The 22,569-nt window shown below is 50.5% G+C and overlaps 1 protein-coding gene across 6 annotated transcripts in view; it reads right to left on the reverse strand.

The window, feature by feature from the left end:
* The window catches only part of LOC140903513 (glycerol-3-phosphate acyltransferase 2, mitochondrial-like), a 175,081-nt gene that overhangs the window by 51,911 nt on the left and 100,601 nt on the right, over positions 1-22,569 (reverse strand). Inside the window, exon 1 of one of the 6 annotated variants that reach the window (XM_073324881.1) lies at positions 14,874-14,945. The exons of the other annotated variants lie outside the window; for them this stretch is intronic. Within the exon in view, the coding sequence (XP_073180982.1) occupies positions 14,874-14,933 (60 nt within the window). The 5' untranslated portion in view covers positions 14,934-14,945. Of the gene's footprint in view, positions 1-14,873; positions 14,946-22,569 lie in introns of those variants that run through there. 6 annotated transcript variants of the gene reach the window in all.

Here is a 22,569-nt window from a genome sequence, read left to right on the forward strand (position 1 = left end):
GGCACCTCTGAGCTTGCCGCGTCAGTTATGAAAGCAAAAAAAAAAAACTGCTCGAGCCCCAGCACCTCTTTCATTACAGACGAAGCCCTGCTTGGCTCCAGTCAGCACCCTGCTCTGAGCCACGAGAAAACACTGCCCGCTGTTGTCTGTGGAACAGATGCCCAGATGGCAGCAGGCTTTTTCAGCAAATTGACGCAAGGGCATGGGAATGGGAAGTGAATGAAGCAGGGACAGGCAGCAGCCATAACTGGGAACAGAACTGCTCGGCTTAATTCAAGCAGGATTAGAAGAAATGTCAGTCGAAGCATTAAAGTCAATTTGTTTCTGATTTCATTTGAGGCAAATGGCTTATTGCAGCACAGCTGAACATTTTTTTTTCTTTAAATCCACTTCAGAGAAAGGCCAAATTGGCAAGTCACCGAAATAGTTTGCAAAATTGACACTCCAGAGAAAGACAAGGGAGTCTTAAACAAAATCGGAGCAGTCATGAGCTTTCTTTAATTGTACCTGGTTCCGATTCAGGAGCAAAAAGACGTCGAATTAAGGTAGCAATTTACCACCTGACTCACAAAGCTTGATGTTTTAACCATCTTGTGGGCTGGAGTTGAAATGCTTTCGTTTAAGTGCAGTTGGGAGCTTTTTATCCCTTAATAGTTGTCTTTCAGAAAATAAAGCAGCAGTTTGATTTATTTACTTTGAAGAGAGAGAAGCATAAGGAAGGGAGGGTTGGGAGGGAGGATGTTTGGAAAACCAGCTGACTTAGTACATTGTAAATGCCAAGGGCTTTATTGTGTGACTGGCTGATGGCTTAGAAGATTTAGGGAGACAGTATTGATAAGTGGTTAGACCAGGAGGGTCAGGATTCCTGGGTTCTATTCCCTGTTGCACAAGAGTCATGTGGTTTAATGGCTCAGGCAGGAGGCTGGGAGACAGGACGCCTGGGTTCTATTCCCGGCTCTGCCATCGGCATGCCCTGCAACCATGGGCAAGTCTGTGCCTCAATTTCCCCCTCTGAAAAACAACCATGCTGCCAGCCCACCCTTGCAAAGCCCTTCAGGTGAAAGGAGCTTTTCCATACAATAAGCCCAAAGGGGGAAAAAGCTTCTATCCATGGGGCTCGGCTCAACTCTCCCCCGGCCTTCAACCCTCCCTCCCCCACCAAGGAAGGTTATCCAAAGACCCCAGTGCAAGGACCCCGGACAGCCCTCCAATTGCCCCTTGCTCCGAAGCAGCTGCCAGAGACAAACACAGGGCTAGCCAGGGCCCAATATAATCTTGTGCTTCCTCCCCTCCAGTCACTGTGGCTGGACTGAGAAGGCCCCGGACCCCGCCCTGGCCCTGGGCTCCCTCCCCTGCAAGACAAGGATCCTCTGTTAGCTCCCGCAGCCATTGGAGCCTGGAAACAAGAGCGCTAGCTGAACGGATACCAACAAACATCTGCTCTGGATGCTCTTTCGACATTAATTCCCCGCCTGCTCTCCCACATTGTTCCCCGGTGAAGAGCAGATTGTTCCAGCACTCAGAGCCTTTGTGAAGCGAAAGGCTGAAAGGACAGAGAGACACGAGCGGTGTGACACAAGAACCAGCCAGCCACGTGGGCAGCGCTGAATCATCCCCGCCAGGCGGGTGCAGCAATGAAAAGGAAAATCCACTTGACGCCCAGCGGCAGGGTCAAGTGGGCTGGAAATTGGAAAAAAAGAGAGGCAGCGTGATCGCGTGGTCAGGGCAATTGGGACACCTGGTCTCTTCTCCCTGCTCTTCTGCGTGGCCTTGGGCAAGTTACTTCTCCGCTCCGTGACTCAGTTCCTCACCCCCACCCCTTTGTCTATTTACCATAAGCTATTTGGGGCAGGGCCTGTGTCTCTGTTCAGTCTCTCACACAATGGGCCCCTGATTTCAGTTGGGCATTATTGTAATGTAAGTTATTAACCCAGACAACCTTCAGTGAGGGCGTCGAAGTCTGCTGAGAAAAACAAGCAACATCAGGCCATGGATAAGTGCAAAATCCTTCTGGCTACAATCACTGATGCTTGGGGCTCAGAAACATTTCCCCATGATTCCGGGCCAAAAATCTACCCCTGTGCAGAAAGCCCTCCAAATAAGGCTCGAACGGGCCAGATGTAACAAAGCTCATTGGGTCAGACCAGGGACCTTCAGAATTAAAAGCAGGAGCCGCTGAAGCTCGGGCGAAAGGCCGATCCCGCTAACGCGTGTGCCTCTTCTTAATTCTGCCCGCAGGAGCAATCCCAGTCAGCACACGTGCGTCAGCGTTTTGCAGGATCGGGGCCCTCAGGGCAGCAAACTCGGATCCTTTGCGGGTGAGGCACTGCGAGGTCGGCTGAACGCACAGGCCTGACAGTGTCGTGTCAGGGATCTCTCACCTGGAATAAGCCCCCGAGAGATCTCTTGCCTGCTGTCTCCGAGACAGGCCGTTACATGGTTTCTAGTTGTCGTGCTTTTGCACAAAAGAACAATACAGTGACAAAGCATCCCTACGTTGCACAGCAATAGCAGTTCCAAAAACATGGGGAGAGCAGGGTGCTATGCAGACCCTCCTGCTACAACATCCCAGGCTCCATCCACTTGAGCTAAGGGAGAATCACCACAAGCCCAGAGCCCTCTGGGGGCCTATGACACACAGGTGAGCAGTTTTGATTCCCTCCAGCAGAGGGCAGTGATACATCAGTTTAACACACACGAGAGAGACTGTACTCCTTACAGCATTCTAGTTAATTCGTGAATTAGCTTGGATCTCAAAAAATCACCTCTGGGACAGAAAGCTGCAACTGTTTCAATTAGTACAGCCACATTACAGGACCACTTAGGACAGGAAGCAATGAACTAATCGTTCAGTAGGGGGTATTCTAGCTAGGAAGACCCTAAGTGCGTACCTGGGAATTTGGCCCAGACACAGCTGGACTGACACCCTGACAAACGTTCCCACACCTTTATAAGGAGCCTTCATTTGCGGTCTCATTTAAAATACAGCCCCTCCATCAGCACAGCACCCCCTAGCAGCGTACTAAAGGAGAAGATCGCCAGTCCCTTGTTCCCTGCACAACAGCACCCCCTAATGCCATGCTCGGGCACTGGGGGGGGGAGGGGAGGGTCAGCATTCAACGGGGGACAGTGCCCCCTACTGAGCCACTCCTGCACCACATCTCCCTGGGTAACCTTGGGCAGGTCACTGCACTGTTCCATGCCTCGGTTTCCCCATCTGTAAAATACTGATCTCTCTTGTAAAACGCTTGGAGACCTACTGGTGAAAAGTATCATCTGAGAACTAGGTCGCTCTGTTCCCCTCCTCCTCCTTTCACGCTCTCTGAGGGGTGTCTTTTCACTTTGCCCTGTTTTTCACCCTATTTTCCCTGCCCACACTGGAGTCCCCCCCATCTCTGTGTCCTGCTCCCTTTCCCCCGAGCCTCACTCTCTTTTAAACCACAGTCTTTCCAAAGTGAAAACATGAAGCCAATAATGCCCGAATTCAAGTCCAACTTTCCTACCACAAGAGCCAGGAGCAAAATGGGGCGACACAAATCTGCCCGGTGTCAGAACAGGGCTCTCAGACACTAATGAGCTAACAGGGCCATATTGCTTTCGTATGTCAATCCTTAGGGGATGTCTACACTACAGAGTCTACAGCTGCAGCTATGCTGGTGTGGCATAGACACTTGCTATAGAGGAGGGGGAGCGGGGGCATTCGTCACTGTAATAAATCCACCCCCTCAGGAGGAAGATGGAAAAATTCTTCTGCCAGCCCAGCAGCGTCTACACCATGGCTTAGGCTGGCTAAACTATGTCTCTCAAGGTGGTGAATTTTTCAGACCCCTGAGCAACGTAGCTAGGTGTAGACCCAGGGCTCAATCATTCAGAGGCAGGCTTCCTTTTTACCACACCTCGCTCCCATTAGCAACAGAGTTACACCAGTTACTGAAGGCACCTCTGCGGGGCTGCTCATTCCTGGGCTGTTCTCCTTCCCACCAGGGCAGCAGCTCTCACAGCATCACTGGAGCTAAGTCCCACCGGCAGTGGACTGGCAGAGCGGAGAGCAGAACTGGCCTCTCTGGGTTTAGTTTCTTCATCTCTGTCAGGGCAAAGCAGGTGTGCTAAGGGCTCTGGACAGAGTCGTGGAGCAAGAGCGAGACTGGACTAGACTTCGGCTGCGGTTCTGTTGTGCTGTGCTTCTTGCAGCCTAAGGGAGCGAAGGGCAAAGGTGGCTTTAAGCTGCCTTTGCATTCTTGGGATTCCAGACTGTTCTGGGAGCCAAAATGCCTCTGGCATAAATTAGAGCAACCCCAGGGGGGTTCTACTATGTAGCAACCTCCCAAGGGCTGTTTTGCGAGCCAGGCTCTCCAGCTCGGTCTATGACACCATACCACTGGAATCGCTCACAGGCTGTGATGTATTTATCCTCACCCAGCCCAAGGAAGCAGGGCAGTGCTGTTAGCCCCTTTGTACAGACAGGGAAGCGAGGCCCAGAATGACTAAGGGACTTGATCAAGGCTAAACAAGGAGTCTGTGGCAGAATGCAGGCTCCGCAGTTCCACTGAGCCACCTTTCCTGTCTACAGCCTCTCCTTCCTGTCCCTGGCTCCGACCCCAACACGCCTCATGCACCATCGCTTGTGAGGGGGTCAGCCTAGGACTGTGCTAATGGCGCCCTCACATTGTGCCCGCGCCAGGGGGCAGTTCGCCCTTGGAGCAGAGTTCTTGCCTCTGTATGCTGCCGGAGTGACATACGGGGGCAGAGGATGGGAACGGCTCCGTCACCCTGATTCCCCATCCTTGTGCACACTGGGCCAGACCGGCGCGAACTGGATATAAAACACAGCCGCACCGGCCCGGGCGCTCGCGGGCCAGTAGGAGCCAAGTCCCTGCAACGCACGTTGAACGGGTGTCAATGACCCCTGCATAAGGTGCGGGCCAGCAGTGGATCAGGCCCTTTCTCCTGGGACCCCAGATGCGGTTTTGTCCAGCAGCAAGAGGGTTACTGGCTTGCTGTCAGCAAACGGTTCCCCTCAGCAGCACCGCTGCCTGGGAGCGGGAAGGAGCCGCGACAGCGAGATGCTGACAGGCGTACGGCGGAGTAATAATAATAGGCAGTTCTCCGTAGCTGATAATAACAGGTTTCGCTTTCAGAGACGAGTGTTTTGCTGGAGCCTCCACGTCTCCTACATGCTGCCAGGGGCTTCCTCTTGCTAGGTGCTGAAAGGTGGCTGGCTCGGAGGGCAGGGACCTCTTGGAACCCCTGGGCCGTTCTCATAGATGCTGGTGGTGGGGAGGGCGAGGATAACGGGCCAAACCCTGACCTGCGTTCTGAATCTGGAGCCTCACGTAAGGCAGGCCTGAGGCGCCACGCTCCTGATCTAGCCTGGGCCATTCTGCATAGCCTCTGTCTTAAGGCTCACAAGATTTCTCCCTCGGAATGGTGTCTGGAGAGCTTCTTTTGGGGAAGTGGCATGATCCTCTGGCTTAAGCAGCAGGCTAGAAATCACGGGCAAATCACTATACGTCTCCCCATCTGAAAAACTCTGATAATAATACTTACACGTGTCTACAGCTGAGGAATAGCTCATGTCTCTGAAGTGCTTAAACTGAAAGCACTGTAGCATGCATGGGTATGACCAGATAAGGCATTGTAGTACTCTCAGGGCGGAGGATACCCCAGGCTACCCCGGATGTCCTGGGAGTCATCCAGGGATGGGGAGGGGGACACACACCCCTGGAGCCAGCTGCTCCATTTGGGGAGGGGGAGCACACAGACATTCTGATTTTTCCAAAACAGTGTGGGAATTTCCTTTCCATGGGAAATTTCCAAAATTTGTCCTTTTCATTCCAAATCGGAGGGGAGATGGGGGGACTTTTGCAAAGTGTCAGAATTTGCCTGGAATGGGACATCTGAGTTTTGACCTGCTCTAACTGAATTAGAAGCAGTTACTAAATAGGACCGCCTTTGAAAAGGAGAAACTGCCTGATCTCCTTTCGCCTCGAGGTCACTAGTTCAAATCCAGCTCAGATTGACAGTGACCTAATTTGAGCAGGATAGACTTGTAGTTAAAGTACAGGACACCTGGGTTCTGTCCCCAGCTCGTGTGACCCGGAGCAAGTCACATCCTCTCTCAGTGCCTCAGTTTCCCTGATCTGTAAAATGGAACTAATGATGCTGACCCACCCGCTGGGGTGTTGGGAGTTCTAACCCAGTGCATGGGAAACAATCTTAGCTTCTTGGGCTGGATGGTGCCAGAGCTGGGCCCAGCATTGACGCCTGGACATATGGCTTGGTCAGTGCCAGCGAACAGGTACCCACAGCACAATAGCTACCATTGTAACTTGCACCAACCAGCCCCCTTATCATCAGTGTCAGCACAGAAGCAAAGGATAGAGTGGGCCGTGGTGCCTCACCTTCCCTTCTCATCGAGAGAGAGCTTTAGTCTAGGTCAGGTTTGGGGGAAGCTTGCCCAGGCTGGGCTTGGACTTCACCGTGGAGCGGTGGGCTCTGTCTGGGGTTCTCTGTCTAGTATCCCCTTTTGGATCCCGCCTTTTGACCCTGTGACCTCCCCCGCGCCCCCACTCTGTTAATCTTTTGTCCCCTGTGCTCAGCTGATGCCTTGGTTCTGTGACCCCGCACCTGAAGGGGCGGGGCCATCCATTGCTTAAGTAGGCTCCGCCCACCCCACCCCCCAGTCATTAATGAGGCTGATATCTTGCTACCACCTACTTATAGCTTAAAATTCGTCTCCCACCCTCCAGGGTCATTTTCCCTTCACCCTCCCCTACCTTATGGGGGGTGCACATGAGCGACATGCAGCAAACTCCCAGCTTTGGCCCTGCATCTCGTTAAGGGCTGCTTCCTCTGTGCAGGCCTGCAGGGTAAGCAGAAAACCTTTGCCAATTCAAAGAAAGATCACTTGCCTAAGACCCAGAATCCCAGCTAAATCATCAAGCAGAAGAGACACTTTCCTAATAAGAACAGGAGGACTTGTGGCACCTTAGAGACTAACCAGAGTTTATTTGAGCACAAGCTTTCGTGAGCTACAGCTCACTTCATCGGATGCATTCAGTGGAAATACAGTGGAGAGATTTATATACATAGAGAATATGAAACAATGGGTGTTACCATACACACTGTAACCAGAGTGATCACTTAAGGTGAGCTATTTCCAGTAGGGGGTAGAGAACCTTTTGTAGTGATAATCAAGGTGGGCCATTTCCAGCAGTTGACAAGAACGTCTGAGGAACAATGGCGGGTGTATGGGGGGAATGAACAAGGGGAAATAGTTTTACTTTGTGTAATGACCCATCCACTCCCAGTCTCTATTCAAGCCTAAATTAATTGTATCCAGTTTGCAAATTAATTCCAATTCAGCAGTCTCTCATTGGAGTCTGTTTTTTAAGTTTTTTGTTGAGGAATTACAACTTTTAGGTCTGTAATTGAGTGACCAGAGAGATTGAAGTGTTCTCTGACTGGTTTTTGAATGTTATAATTCTTGACGTCTGATTTGTGTCCATTTATTCTTTTATGTAGAGACTGTCCAGTTTGACCAATGTACATGGCAGAGGGGCATTGCTGGCACATGATGGCATATACCACATTGGTAGATGTGCAGGTGAACGAGCCTCTGATAGTGTGGCTGATGTGATTAGGCCCTATGATGGTGTCCCCTGAATAGATATGTGGACACAGTTGGCAACATCAAGAATTATAACATTCAAAAACCAGTCGGAGAACACTTCAATCTCTTTGGTCACTCGATTACAGACCTAAAAGTTGTAATCCTTCAACAAAAAAACTTAAAAAACAGACTCCAACAAGAGACTGCTGAATTGGAATTAATTTGCAAACTGGATACAATTAACTTAGGCTTGAATAGAGACTGGGAGTGGATGGGTCATTACACAAAGTAAAACTATTTTGTTTTGTCATTACACAAAGTAAAACTATTTCCCCTTGTTTATTCCGCCTCCCCCCACTGTTCCTCAGACGTTCAAGGAAATGGCCCACCTTGATTATCACTACAAAAGTTCCCCTCCCCCTACCACACCCCACCCCACTCTCCTGCTGGTAATAGCTCACCTTAAGTGATCACTCTCACTACAGTGTGTATGGTAACACCCATTGTTTCATGTTCTCTATGTATATAAATCTTCCCATTGTATTTTCCACTGAATGCATCCGATGAAGTGAGCTGTAGCTCATGAAAGCTTATGCTCAAATAAATTTGTTAGTCTCTAAGGTGCCACAAGTCCTCCTTTTCTTTTTGCGAATACAGACTAACATGGCTGCTACTCTGAAAACTTTCATAATAGATTCTCAAGCCTTCCCTCCCTCCCCACTTCCTCCCAGATGGTTTAAGAGGCATTTGCAAAAGGTTTATCGCATGCCACTTCCCTCCATACTCTCAGAAGAGGACTCTCTTGCTTTAGAGACATCCCAGATGCTCTTTGAGCAGGAGAGCTGTTTGATGCTGTGGCTAGAAAGAAGAGCTTTGATGCCCTGGACTCCACGCTGTTCAGGAACCAGGGGGTGGCGAGCAGATTAATAGAACTAGTCAATTGCAAACATTTACATCAATAAAAGAAGGCTCTAGGGACCTGCCTACCTTAAGGAAATGCACCATTTTCCTAGGATGCACGTTCACTTCCCCTGCATTAAGTTCTCGTGGAGGTGAAAGTACAGGGGATATGGGGAGCTGCATAGCTCTCAGGGCTTCTAAGCTGTGTGGCAGAGGACCCCCCCAGCTACCCCTGACTTCCTGGGAGTCAACAGGGGTGGGACCCCTGCAGCCCCCTTCTTAATCCAGTGCCAGGGGAGATTTCACCCGAAATGCATGAGTGAGGCCCCGATCCTGGGCTGGGACACTCACAGCTGGATCCCACTGCAACCAATGGAGCTCTCTGCCCAGAGACACAAATCTGTCCAGTCGCATCAAGGCCTTCGTCAAAATCCCAGGTAGTCACGGCCCAAAACCCCCAGCTGTCAAGCTCCAGCCATGGCTGCACCCACTTGGACTCACAGCTGCACCTCAGCCACAGGCCTGATCCGCCTCTCCCTTGACACTGAGGGAAGTCCCACTGACTTCCCTGGAGTTACTCCTGATTTACACCAGGGTAAGCACTAGGAGAATCCGGCCTGGAATCTTTTACCTGAGAACGAAGCCGAAACGCTGCTTGGCTGGGGCACTGCTGGTGTTTAAACGGGGGGGGGGGAGGGGTGTAACTTTCTCGCAGATGGTAACACTTGGGGCGTTACAAGTGTTTTGTTGTGGGGGCTACATGAGCAGTTCTAGAGGGGAGATTTTCATTCCTAAGCATCTTCTTGCAAATGCTTTTAACTATTCCCAATAATTCCTCTTGGTTTATGCTCATCTAGTCCAATCTGCCCCACCCCCACATTTAGGTTTTGTAACCATAGCAATCACCAACTGGGGTCAGACACAAAAACCACCCAGTCCAATAGCCTGACGCCGGGTAACCTTTGTATTACGGTAGCACCTCATGAAGAACGAGCATTTTATACCCTGTATACCTTTTGTTTGTTTGTTTTTTAAATCCACTCAGTATAAAAGGCTAGTCCCTTTTTTCATCTTGCTAGGACACAGGTTATACTAATGGACCGAGGCAGTGAGTTTCCTGGATAACAGATCAGGTTAAAGTATTCCCCTTTCGCTTGAAGCATGCTGTCTTTAAAAAACAAATACAAACAATAAGCTTTTACCAAGCCAAAGGAGCTGGGAAATGGCACCATGATTTTTATTTTTAAATCTTTCTAATGGAGACAAATATTCCCCTGCCGCATCCGCAACCTCCAAGTGAAACTGACAAACTGCCTGTAACACACATGTGAAACTAACCAGACCATTTGTCACTGCAGAAATAGTCAAGGAGCATAAACAGGGAAAAATTGCCGAGATACTTAAAATTCTTTCAGATTTAATCTGTGGAGCTATCTGTAATGCTGGGATGGGAATTTGTGTAAGGATCTGTGATTTATTTTCTACTTAACAGCATTCCCTGAGGTAGAAGAAGTGATTAAAATCCCCTCTGTTCTCTCAGCAACTTGGAAACAGATGAACTTTTAGCAGTATACAAGTGCTCAGAACTGTTCCCATAGAGGAAGTGGAATAAGCAATACTGGTATAAAAGACACCTTCATACCAGTGCAACCGCATCCACACGGGGGGGGGGGGGTGCTGGTATAACTATATTGGTAAAAAAAACCTGACACAATTATACGGATACAAACACTGAGTGTAGTCCAGGCCTAAAGGGAAAAATTCCTTTTGTATGGAGAGGCATAGGCAGGGCTTGTGGACTATACATTTCCACACCCACACTTGAGCATCCACACTGCATTGTGAGCCTGGGTTTGCAACGGCTGGACCCGGCTCTCACAGCCATGCTAACACGTCCGTACAACGCTACACACTCCGCTCTGCAGCTTGAGTTGCATCCCCATTGCAAAACGACAGGGCTTGGACCTGAGTCACAGCAGGAGTCAGGCTCTGACCTACGCCCCTAGCAGGGTCCTAGGACCCAGGCCCCTAGTGCCTTGGATCCGAGCCAGACTGGTTTGTGTGTGGACGGAAGGGGGGTTTGGGCTCAAACCTGAGTCAGAGCCCAGGCTTAATGTGCAGTGTAGACATTCCCAGAGAGGCTAAGGCCCAGATCCACAATGGTACTTAGACTCCTAACATCCACTGAAATCAAGGGGAACTAGGAGCCTAAAACACCTTTGAGAAGCTGGACCTGTGGGATTTGCCCAGGGCCCTGCATCCCTGACTCAACCCCTAAGGACTGGAGCATCCTTCCTCTATTCCAGATAGATTTCCCAAAAAGCGCCTCTCCTAGCACGGCAGCTCATTTGAAACCCCTGCTGCTTGTTCTGCTGTCTCAGTGGGAGCGGAGCACTGTTGAAAATTCTGGCCTTGGGACTCACCCCCTGCATGGCATTTAGGCACCTAGGGCTAGGTTCATAGGCACCGACTTCCATTGTTTCCAGTGGGTACTCGACCCCCGCCCCTGGCCCCACCCCCCCCATTCTACCTCTTCCCCCAAGTCCCCACCCCCTTCCAGCCCCTATTCCACACCCTTCCCCCAAGTCCCCACCCCTGTCCCACCTCTTCTCTGCATCCTCCCCTGACCGCGCCACATCCCCTCTCCTTCCCCCTCCCTCCTGGAAAGTCCTAAGCCCCCGCCAAACAGCTGTTTGGTGTCTGGAAGCGCTGGGAGGTAGGCGAAGGACCAGGGACGTGGCACGTTCAGAGGGGAGGGGAGGAGGTGAGGTGAGGCAGGGGGAGCTTGGCTGCCAATGGGTGCTCCAGCCCTAGAGCGCCTATGGCTAAGTTCACAAGGAGATTTAGGTGCCTATCACCCACTTTAAGCGCCTATGTCCAAAATGTTATCCTTAAAGCCCCTGCTCAGTGGCTGCTTAACCCTGTAGGGACTTAAATTCCCTACGTGCCCACTGGTAGAGTCCCCGAGGCACCTGCCTCAGTCCTGACACCAAGCCGGGTGGCACGTAACCCACCATCACCCCCAAGCCTCAGCAGGATTTCCAAAGCAGGGCATCCCCCGTCTAATAGCAGGGACGATTTTCAAGAGGACCCCTTACGGGCTGAAGTGTCAGTGACACCCCCTGCTGACTCTGATACTGGGGTGAACTTCACCTGAAGGGAAAATCCCAGCATGTCAAGGAACATTTCTTATTTACTAGTACCCAGGGAACCAACTATCCAGCCCGTGGGGTGGTTTTACAGAATCAACAATCAGACTTCAGAGGCTGGTCCCCTGTCTCAGTGTTTTGACCTGAGGCCGCCCCCTCCAATGGAGCTGCAAAGATACAAGGAAGGGGAGATCCGTGCCTCTGGCTTGGAGACGGAAGAACACCGCCTGACACTGCAGGGGGAGGAAGAACAGGATCACGTGATTTCTCCCCCTGATTACTGAGATGGCAAGCTCTTCGCCACCAGGGCCATCTTTGCCACGTGTTCATACAGTGCCTAGCACAATGGGGTTCTGAACCTGCCTGGGGACGCCAGACATCGCCGAGATACGAACAAGCCTTAAGAACAGCGAGGGAACCGAGTTTCCGTTCAGTAGAAATTTCTGCATCTCTCTCATTCCGAAATCAGAACAAAACATTGGAAATGCAAAATTTGGTAAAGAACAGAAATTTTGGAAACATTCGGTTTGGGGGGGGGAAACGCTGGGCAGGAAGCTGAGCTGCTGGTGAGCCAGGCCGGCTGCCCATCTGTGTGCTGGCCACCCCACCTGCTGGCTTTCCATCTGAAGGTCGGATAGAATTGACATTCCCACAGAAAGTTTAGATCTGGTCCAATCAGCATTTTCCCACAGAAAACTGTTCCATCGGAAAATCTTCCACCAGCTTTAATCCCAGTCTTACGGATGACGCAGAGGGACCTTGACTGACCACAAACAGCCAGTTCCCGCATGATAAATCGGACTCAGGGCAGGTCGACCCTGCTGTATGTCTTGAAGGAAGACGCTCTAAGCAGACAGGAGAGAGGTCTCCCGTTGTCTTTGGTACTCCACCGCCGCAAGAGATGGCAGCTATGTCGGTAGGAGAAACCTCTCTCGCGGTCAGCGCTTCAGTCGGTGGAGTGATACCGACGTAATTCTGTCGTGTAGACCAGGGCTCTACACTGAAGCGCTCTGCCGCTGTAGTGTTTGAAGTGTAGACGCTACCTATGCGGGCGGGAAGGTTTCTCCCGGCGGCGTAGTTAAGCCACTGCCCCAAGAGGCAGCAGCTAGATGGACAAAAGAATTCTTCCACTGACCTAGCACTGTCCACACCAGGAGTGAGGTCGGCTTAACCACGTTGCTCGGGGAGGGGTGGATTTTTGTTGATTGGTCGACCTGATTTTTTAGTGTAGACCAGGCCTGAGTGTAGCTGGTTAGGTTGGACACAATCACAGCCCGAGGCAAGACTCCTCCAGAAAATGCAGCGTCTGACCCTGGAGGAGTCTTTGACCTTCCCATTAAAAGGGAAAAGGAAAACAAAGTTTACATTTGAGTCAATTCTTGTCAGAACTTTCCCAGAGGCCAAGCACCCTCCTCTGTTATCTCTAGGATTTCCAGTAGCTTTACGGTAAGGATCGGGCTGAGCTCTGTTAAATAATAATTCAGCCAGTCGGCCTGGCTTTTCGGAGTTGGTCCACCATCACAAGACACCGTCACATGAAAAGAAAAATCCTGCTTACTGAAAAAATCTGTCAGCAGGACATGAAGAGATGGACGGAGCAACAAGTGCCGAGGCTTGCAAAAGAAACAATAAAAAGCAGCAAGGGCTTTCACCCTGGGGAGGGAACATGAATGAATTCCAGGAGAGGCAGGGTAGGCAGCCATGAATTTCCAGAGCTCTGAATATGGATGATGGGCAGATGTGACTGGCATTCCACGGCCCGCCTGGCATACATTATACATCACATAGCGTGTTCTCCAATTGGAGCAGGCGTAGCGGGGCTGAAGCCAACATCCCACGGCCTTTTAAATCAGATCGTCAAGGTGCCTGGAAGCATCACAAGCAGAAATACGCTCCCCTTGTGACTCTCCTTGTTCTGGAAATGTGCTGACACCTACAAGTGCAAGCGCCTTTGGCCTGCAGAGTAGGGCTGTGACTCCCAGCACGCTCGCTCTTCTCTCGGGCACCGGGATGGAGAGATCAGGCCACTCAGGATCAGGCCCTGGGATAGACTGGATGACGAGTCCCTTGCGGAATGGTGTTGGGGGGGGGGCGGCTGGGCCTCAGTTTCCCCATCTGGAAAATGGAGAGCACACGGACTGTGTATGGAGCAGGATTCATAGAGGGGCTACAGACACATGCAGGGTACGTCTGCATTGCACAGCAGTGTAGGTAAGCACCGCGGGGAAAAGTGGGCTGTCCCCACACTGATGTGTGTAGCTACATGTGTCTGTGAAAGGCTCTGGCAGGGGGAGGCTGTAGAGAAAGGCCTTGGGGTGCTCCCAGTGCCTTCCCTGGCTCCTGTCTTTTCCTGAGGCAGGGAAAGGCTCCAGCAGGGAAGAGGCAGTGGGACATGACACTGCTAAAACCAGCGGTGTAGACAGGGTGGCACAGCTTGGGCGAGTAGCGAGCTGTGTCAGGTATATACCTGGCTACATCTCCACAGGCTGCAGGCCGCGCCTTACTCCCCTGAGCAGCGCTGCCCTGCCCATACTGCTCTTTATCCCCATGCGAGGTGGGCTACCCATGCAGCTGAAAGAAATATGCAGTGTAGACATACCTGAAGTGTTGCCACTCCTTTTCGCTCGAGTATTAGACGGAGTCCAGGCAAATCACACCTGGCCCTTCTAGTGTCTCAATCGAGCATCTCAGCGCTTTACATTAATTGCACCTTAACCCCTCCCCGCACTCCTCTGCGAGGCAGATGACTATTATCCCCATTTCACTGATGGGGAAACTGACCCAGGGTGTGAAATGACTTGTCCAAGGTCATACAGTGAGTCAGGCGTCCTGAGCCCTGGAATTCTGCTCCAACCACAGCACCGCTCTCCTTCATAGACTAAGCCCTGAAGGGACCATCTTGATCTAATCTGACCTCCTGCACCTCACAGGCCCCCGAACCTGGCCCACCCACTCCTCACCTCTGGCTGAGTGACGGACGTCCTCAGATCAAGTTACAGAGAATCCACCATTTACTCTAGGTTAAACCAGCAAGTGAGCTGCTCTACCCCGTGCCAGGGCCTGCCCAACCTTGGTGGAGGCTTTGGAGCAGCCTTTGTCACCTTCTCCAGTCCTCATTTGAAGAGTGAGTCCTTCAGCTGGAATATTCCAGGGGTGAGGGAGAACTGGGGCCCAGGGTCTTTGATGCGCCAAGGAGTTATCTAAACACGTACCTTGATTTTTATCACCTTAGTGATACCCTTTTTCTTTTGATTGTTGCCTCGCTTGTACATAATCCTCTCCAATTCCAATACAACGACACACAAAACACATTCCCCTCCCACGAGCACCCTGCAGGTTGTCCCATCTGCCTCGCCAATTATAAATGGAGAAAGAGGGACGACACATGAATATTAGACACGGAGAAAAGCGGACACCTTGCTAATGTGTGATAAAAGCTGGTTTCACACTGCATGTATTCTTTGGCGAAGCGGGAGAAGATACAGGAGACTTGATGTTTGTATAGAGCCTGCATCTCTGAGCCTGTTATTCTACCTGTGCCATCCCAAAAAGAAAAGTGGGGAGAGAGAGAGAGTTGCCTTCAAAAGTGAAGGTTAGTTGGGACTGAACAACTCTAAGGGTTGGTAATGGACCTTTCACTTCCAAGCCATGTTATGTTCATGACCTACACAGAGAGAAATTAAACAAAAACATAAAACACTAGTTTATGGTTTAAAATCCAGATCAACACATAAGAACCAAAATACAGAAAGAGACAAAGCAGGCTGCTCCTTTTTGCAGCAAGGCACAACTCACCCCACCTTACCCTTTACAGACAGACTGCTGTAAATGAGGAAATCAATCACTGAGTGGGTGGGTTTCTAATGGGATCAGTTCTTGGCCCTATGCTATTGAACATTTTTATCAATAATCTCGAAGCAAACTTAAACCATCACTGATAAAGTTTGCAGCTGACACAAACATTAGGGGAGTCAGAAATAAGGAAGAGGACAGGTCACTGGTTCACAGCGATCTGTTAGGATGGAAGAATTCCATGCACTGCTGCAGGCTGGGGACCAACTGGCTAAGCAGCAGTTCTGCAGAAAAGGACCTGAGGATTACAGTGGATGAGAAGCTGGATATGAGTCAGCGGTGTACCCTTGTTGCCAAGAAGGCTAATGGCATATTGGGCTGCATTAGTAGGTGCACTGGCAGCAGACTGAGGGAAGTGATTATTCCCCTCTATTCAACACTGGTGAGGCCACACCTGGAGTACTGCATCCAGTTTTGGTCCCCCCACTTACAGAATGGACGTGGACAAATTGGAGAGAGTCCAGCGGAGGGCAACGAAAATGATCAGGGGGCTGGGGCACATGACTTATGAGGAGAGGCTGAGGGAACTGGGGTTATTTAGTCTGCAGAAGAGAAGAGTGAGGGGGGATTTGATAACAGCCTTCAACTACCTGAAGGGGGGAGTTCCAGAGAGGATGGAGCTCGGCTGTTCTCAGGGGTGGCAGATGACAGAACAAGGAGCAGTGGTCTCAAGTTGCAGTGGGGGAGGTCTAGGTTGGATATTAGGAAACACTATTTCACTAGGAGGGTGGTAAAGCACTGGAATGGGTTACCTAGGGAGGTTGTGGCCTTAGAAGTTTTTAAGGCCCAGCTTAGAGGTTTTTAAGGCCCAGCTTGACAAAGCCCTGGCTAGGATAATTTAGTTGGGGATTGGTCCTGCTTTGAGCAGGGGGTTGGACTAGATGACCTCCTGAGGTCGCTTCCAACCCTAATCTTCTACGATCTGGATCACTCGATAAACCGGGCGCAAGCAAATAATCCATGTTTTAATACAGCTATATGTAAATGTATTCATGGAAGAGGAAATAATGCAGGCCATACTTACAGGATGCGGGGCTCTATCCTGGGAAGCAGGGACTCCGGAAAAGATCTGGGGGTCATGGTGGATAATCCGTCAAACATGGGCTCCCAGGGTGATATCACTACAGTCAGTAACTGTTTACAACATATCCCAGGGATAGCAGCTCCGTAAGAGCTTTCTGGCCCCAATCACCCCCTAATGGAAAAATCTCTCAGTGTGAGGGAGGGCAGAATTGGCTCACACTGGTCATAACCACATGGAGGAACCTGTAATAATTTGAACTTTTTTGCGTAACAACCTTTTTCTTTTTGCCCAAAAAATTGAAGATTGGGGTCAACTGGAACAATTTTGCGAATTTGGGTTGATTTTGGCAAATTGTTTTGGTTAAGAAAAATGTTCAGACATAAGAACAACATATGAACATAAGAGTGGCCAGACTGGGTCAGAACAAAGGTCCATCAAGCCCAGTATCCTGCCCGGTGACAGTGGTCAATGGCAGGTGCCCCAGAGGGAATGAACAGAACAGGTTATCGTCAAGTGATCCATCCCCTGTCGCCCATTCCCAGCTTCTGGCAAACAGAAGCTAGGGACACCGTCCCTGCCCATCCTGGCTAACAGCCATTGATGGACCTATCCTCCATGAATCTATCTAGCTCCCTTTTGAACCCTGTTATAGTCTTAGCCTTCACAACACCCTCTGGCAAGGAGTTCCAAAGGCTGACAGTGCGTTGCGTGAAAAAATACTTTCTTGTGTTTGTTTTAAACCTGCTACCTATTCATTTCATTTGGTGGCCCCTTGTTCTTGCATGAGAAGGAGTAAATTTTTCCTTATTTACTTTCTCCACACCAGTCATGATTTTATAGACCTCTATCACATCCTCCCTTAGTCGCCTCTTTTCCAAGCTGAACAGTCCCAGTCTCCTCATACGGCAGTTGTTCCATACCCCTAATAATTTTTGTTGCCCTTTTCTGAACGTTTTCCAATTCCAATTCCAAGACCTGTTTGAAATGGTTTGTTTTGGCATTTCTGAAACATTTGGACTTTTTGTTTCAGAATTTCCGTCAATTTTATTTTTAAAAAACTCTCTAGATCAAAATGAATTTTTTTGTGACATTTTGGTTCACTGAAGTTTCAGAATATTTTGGTTTCAGGATGACTCACTTTCCCCTCCCCCTACTGATTCTTTGGACCTACACCTGACCCAAAAAATCAGTTAAGACAGCCATAAAAATACCTCCCTGTCCATCTATAAACCTTTTCATTCAAAGACCTATGAACACTTTACAGATATTAACTAGCTGAGTCTCACAATCACCCCCACTGAAAATCTGACAAATATCTCAATCTGATAGCTGGGGAGACTCAGGCACTGAGTGGTTAAGCAGCTTGTCCCTTAGAGTACAAATTATACATAGCATAGTACATTTCTCTAGTGCAGATAAGACCAGAAGTTTCTCCCTTTAAACAGGAAAAGAACTAGGTATAAGGATACGTTGGAAGCACATTGCGAGCGAAGACAGATCGCCAAATTGGTCAAAATAATGAGTCAGGATCTCAAAAATCATGAGATTAGCTTTGAAAGGATGAGGATTTTTAAAAAAAATAATACATTTTGGGTTCTTTTTGTTTGCTTTCTAGTTTTGAGTCTTTAGGAGTCCCAGGGGGCCAGAAAATTACTTATTGTAACAAATGAAAGCGGAGAGTCTCACCATCCCACGGCTCTGGGAGCTGGGGCTTTAAGAAAAGCACCAAATAACATGAAAGTTGGCAACACTGTGACTAACATGTCCACAGAGGCCAGGTCACCCACTTCTGGCAGGCAGCACCCGTGTGAAGACATGCGCAGAGATAACGCTGAAATGGAGCGGTACAGGCTCTCTCACAGCGGCCTCTCTGTCCAGGACTCGGTTAGCTTCTCTATTCAATCAGACAAACCAAAAGATGAGAGGTTCCTTAAGCAAATGCCAGAGGCACCAAGGATGCAAATGTTCCTTTAGATGGCCAGACAGTACGCACCGTCCCTTTTCTTTAAGGGAGGCCAGAGCTGGAATCTGGATTCAAACTGTCATGGAAAGGGTGGATCAGAGCTACTTGAAATGGATTGGGATGCAGTTTATAGCAGCACCAGATTTTTCCATAGCACTTTGCTTCCCAAGGTGCCATACAGACCATAGCCCTGGTTCTCCGTTCCCCCGCACCTCGTGGGGTCATTTATACCTGCACAAAGCAGCGGCACATCAGAATGGGAAGGTTTTGCCCAGATAAGCGACCGCGCAAGGTGCAGGGAACGGAGCCCCAGGCCCATGGTCTGCAAAGCACCAGGGTAGAAAGCACTTGGGTTACAAACCACATCATGATCCATTTCAAGGCACAGGAAACGAGACGGGGCCAAGTGCTCCAGCCTCCCTTCCCAAAGCCACCCTGCCCAGGGAGATAAGTGCTGTGCCTCGCTCTGGGTCTCAGACGGTGCCAAGCGCAGAGCTGGCATTCGATACAGAACTGTTATGGGAGAGGGTTAATGAAATGAGCTCCCATAAGGCAGCTATGAATCACTGACTACTTCCTGGTTCCACTCAGCTCAGAGGAATCATCATCATGTTAGCCCAAGCTCTGAGCGGGGAGTGGGGATCTAGGGGTTAGAGCACGGAGACTCAGGGATCAGGACTCCTGGGTTCTATTTCCGCTACTGACTCCCTGTATGGCCTTGGGCAAGTCCCTCCCCCTTTTATGCCTCAGTTTCGCCAGCTGTAAACCAGGGATAATCGCCTGACCCACCTTCATAAGGTGCTTGGAGATCTAGGGTGTAGGACCCAGCAGGAGGCGGGCTGGAGCAAGTCTGCTCTGCCATGGTGACCCCCGTGAGTGACAGGCTGGCATGCATGCCACTTGCAGATGTGGCTGCCATAGGAGCGGTAATCAATAGCTGTCGTATGCCCCTGCTCGAATGCCCACGCGCAGCCCGCAGCCGTTCCCAGCCGGCGATAGCCCCCATCGAACAGCTGTTGGCTGGAGTTAATTGACTGTCAGCAAACTGTGTGCACACAACTGAAATGTCACCTGCTGATGGCACTCGGGGTAAACGACACAGGCGCCATCAGGAAACATCAGTGAGCCCCGACGTGTCAGACAACAGATTGCAACGTGCTCACAGGCAGAACCTGCCTCTGGGATCTCCTGACCCCACATCTATGCCTGGTGCGGGAGTCACACCTAGGGCAGGTCAGCACTTCTTGATCTGCTACGTGTCCTTCAGCATGGAGGTGCTCAGCACGGTAGGGGTCCTGGAACAGAGTATGCTGGGAGTTTACACGTCAGGTCTGAGCTGCTCTGTTGTATCTGGTATCAGGGAGAGCTCCCAGGGCTCGAGTCCTGGCAGCATTAAGGGCATAAGAATGGCCATACTGGAGAATATAGACAGTCCGCCTGGCCCAGTGTCCTGTCTTCTGACAGTGGCTGGTACCAGATGCTTCAGAGGGAATGAATAGGACCAAGCAGTTATTGAGTGATCCATCCCCTGTCATCCAGTTCCAGCTTCTGGCAGTCAGAGGTTTAGGGACACCCAAAGCATGGGGTTGTGTCCCTGACCATCTTGGCTAATAGCTGTCGGTGGACCTATCTTCCATGAATGTATCTAATTCTTTTTTGAACCCAGTTATACTTTTGGCCTTCACAACATCCCCTGGCAATGAGTTCCACAGATTGACTGTGTGTTGGGTGAAGTTGTACTTCCTTCTGTTTGTTTTAAACCTGCCTTATCTAAGATGAACATTTCCTGTCCCGGTCTTTCATCTCTGCTCATACGGAAGCTGTTCCATCGTTTTTGTTGCCCTTCTCTGTACTTTTTCCAGTTCTAATATACCTTTTTTGAGATGGGGTGACCAGAGCTGTAGGCAGCATTCAAGGTGTGGGTGTACTATGGATTTATATAGTGGCACTATGATATTTTCCTGTCTTATTATCTATCCCTTTCCTAATGGTTCCTAACAGTCTGTTCACTTTTCTGACGGCTGCTGCCCATGGGTGGATGTTTTCAAAGAACTATCCACAATGACTCCAAGATCTCTTTCCTGAGTGGCAACAGCTAACTTGGACCCCATTGTTTCGTACGCAGAGTTGGGATCGTGTTTCCCAGCGTGCATTGCTTTGCAATTATCCTCAACACTGCATTTTGTCACCAAAAAATAGCATAGATGTTTGGGCTCGGGCTCATGTCCGGCTCTGAAACCTGGCGAGGCGGGAGGGTCTCGGAGCTTGGGCTCCAGCCTGAGCCCAAACGTCTACACAGCTCGGTAGCGGGAGCCCCACGAGCCCGAGTCAGTTGACTCTGGTTCCAAGACCTGGGGCGGCTGAGTAGACTAGGGTTGCCAACTTGGTAATATTTAAAAACCAGACACTCCACCAGGAGTGCCGGAACCTCCCCAGTACCTGGCTGGGTACTCCTGGCTGGAGACAGCCCTGGCTGAGTAGGGGCTAGCAGTGGTGATGATCCAGTACCTCCCTGCCTCCCGCGCCCGCAGTAACCGCACATTGGGTGTCCGGTCAGTAGATCTGACCGGACACGGTTGAGTCCCCTTTTCAACCGGAATTTCAGGTCAAAAACCAGCCCTCCTAAGGTAGACACACCCTGAGTGTTAACTGGACTTAATGCAGGAGCCACTGGGTGAGGCTCTCTGGCCTGGGCCATGCAAGAGATCAGATAGGATGATCATAAGGGTCCCTTCAGGATTTAAAGCCCTGAATCACGAGGGGGTCAGACGACAGCAGGAGCCATCCCAAGGAGAGCTCCGTTCTGCATCTGTAACGGATGCTCTCCAGCCAGATGCTGGCCCAGAAGCCCTCTGCTCAAAATGGATTGAAGTGGCACGTGCAGGAGCCCTTGCGTGTGTAACCATCATTAGAGATGGCTGGAAAAGCAGCAGCAGCAGCTCAGACAGTTACCTGCTTCCCAGCTCCTTCGTCCGGGCTCCCATCTCAGGGCAGCTCCGATAATTGAATCGGAGACGAGCAACCAGAGCTGCAGACATATTCTGCCAGGGCCATGCGCAGAGATTCAATTGGAGCCTCTTAACGAGTCTTAAGTGACAGCAGCACCTGGGCCTTCTCCTGAGCCCTTTTCATTGTGCGACATGGACTCACACCCAGAGAAAATCTAACGCAGTCAGCCAGCAGCCCTGGAGAAGCAAGCAAGGGCTCCTGAGCTCTGATAGCACTCCTTGGCCTCAGTCCCACAGCTGGCTTCCCCACCCCTCCTGCCGTCTCTGGCCTTATGTAACTTGCGTCCCCTCCATGCCTCAGTTTCCTGCATTAGTAAAATTGGGGCAATCAAACGGGAACAGGTACGTGCATGCACGTGTCACTGTCCTCTCCTGAAGAACTGATCCACTGTGTGTCATAAGTCCTGCACTGTTAGCGCAAGGAGATTCTCCTTTAAAGCACAAGTGTTGGTCTGTGCATCCGAAGCAAGAGGGGCTGAGTTCTAACCACGCCGCCACCATCAAGTTCTGCGTGACCGTGAGGGGCTGATAATGGATTTTATATGGACTCATCACAAGTGGGGGAGGATTAATGTGCTAAACGTGTTACACGACAGGGTACGTTTACAACCAACACTTCCAAAAGTCTGGGTTAGCCAGGAGCTTCCCCTGACAGCAAGTGCACCAGTGTCTACAGCACCTCCTGCTGGGAGCTGTTGGAAATGGAGCAGCTTGGAATCTCCATGCTATCACCGGCCCCAAGATTAGGACTTCACTCCCTATGCGGTGCCCCCTTCTGGGATAGCTTGGGATTTAGTACTTTACAAGCATCACTTGGCAGCAGAATGGGGCAGAGAACTCCCATCTGCAGAACGCCAACCCTGGGCCCGTTCTATCAGACCATGCTGCCTCCCTTATCTACACAGGAGCCGTGAGTGGCGGGACCTGACAGTCCCCACCACCCTGCACACACTTGACTTTGCAGCTCCATGCGAGGTTGGAGGGGGCGGAGGCCGGTGGCCACGCCTGTTCCTTTTATGGAGCGGGAGCCAACGCCATGGGGCAGCTGAGGCTGGTAATGC

Source organism: Lepidochelys kempii, chromosome 26, assembly GCF_965140265.1.
Source record: "Lepidochelys kempii isolate rLepKem1 chromosome 26, rLepKem1.hap2, whole genome shotgun sequence".
NCBI classification, from domain to species: domain Eukaryota; kingdom Metazoa; phylum Chordata; order Testudines; family Cheloniidae; genus Lepidochelys; species Lepidochelys kempii.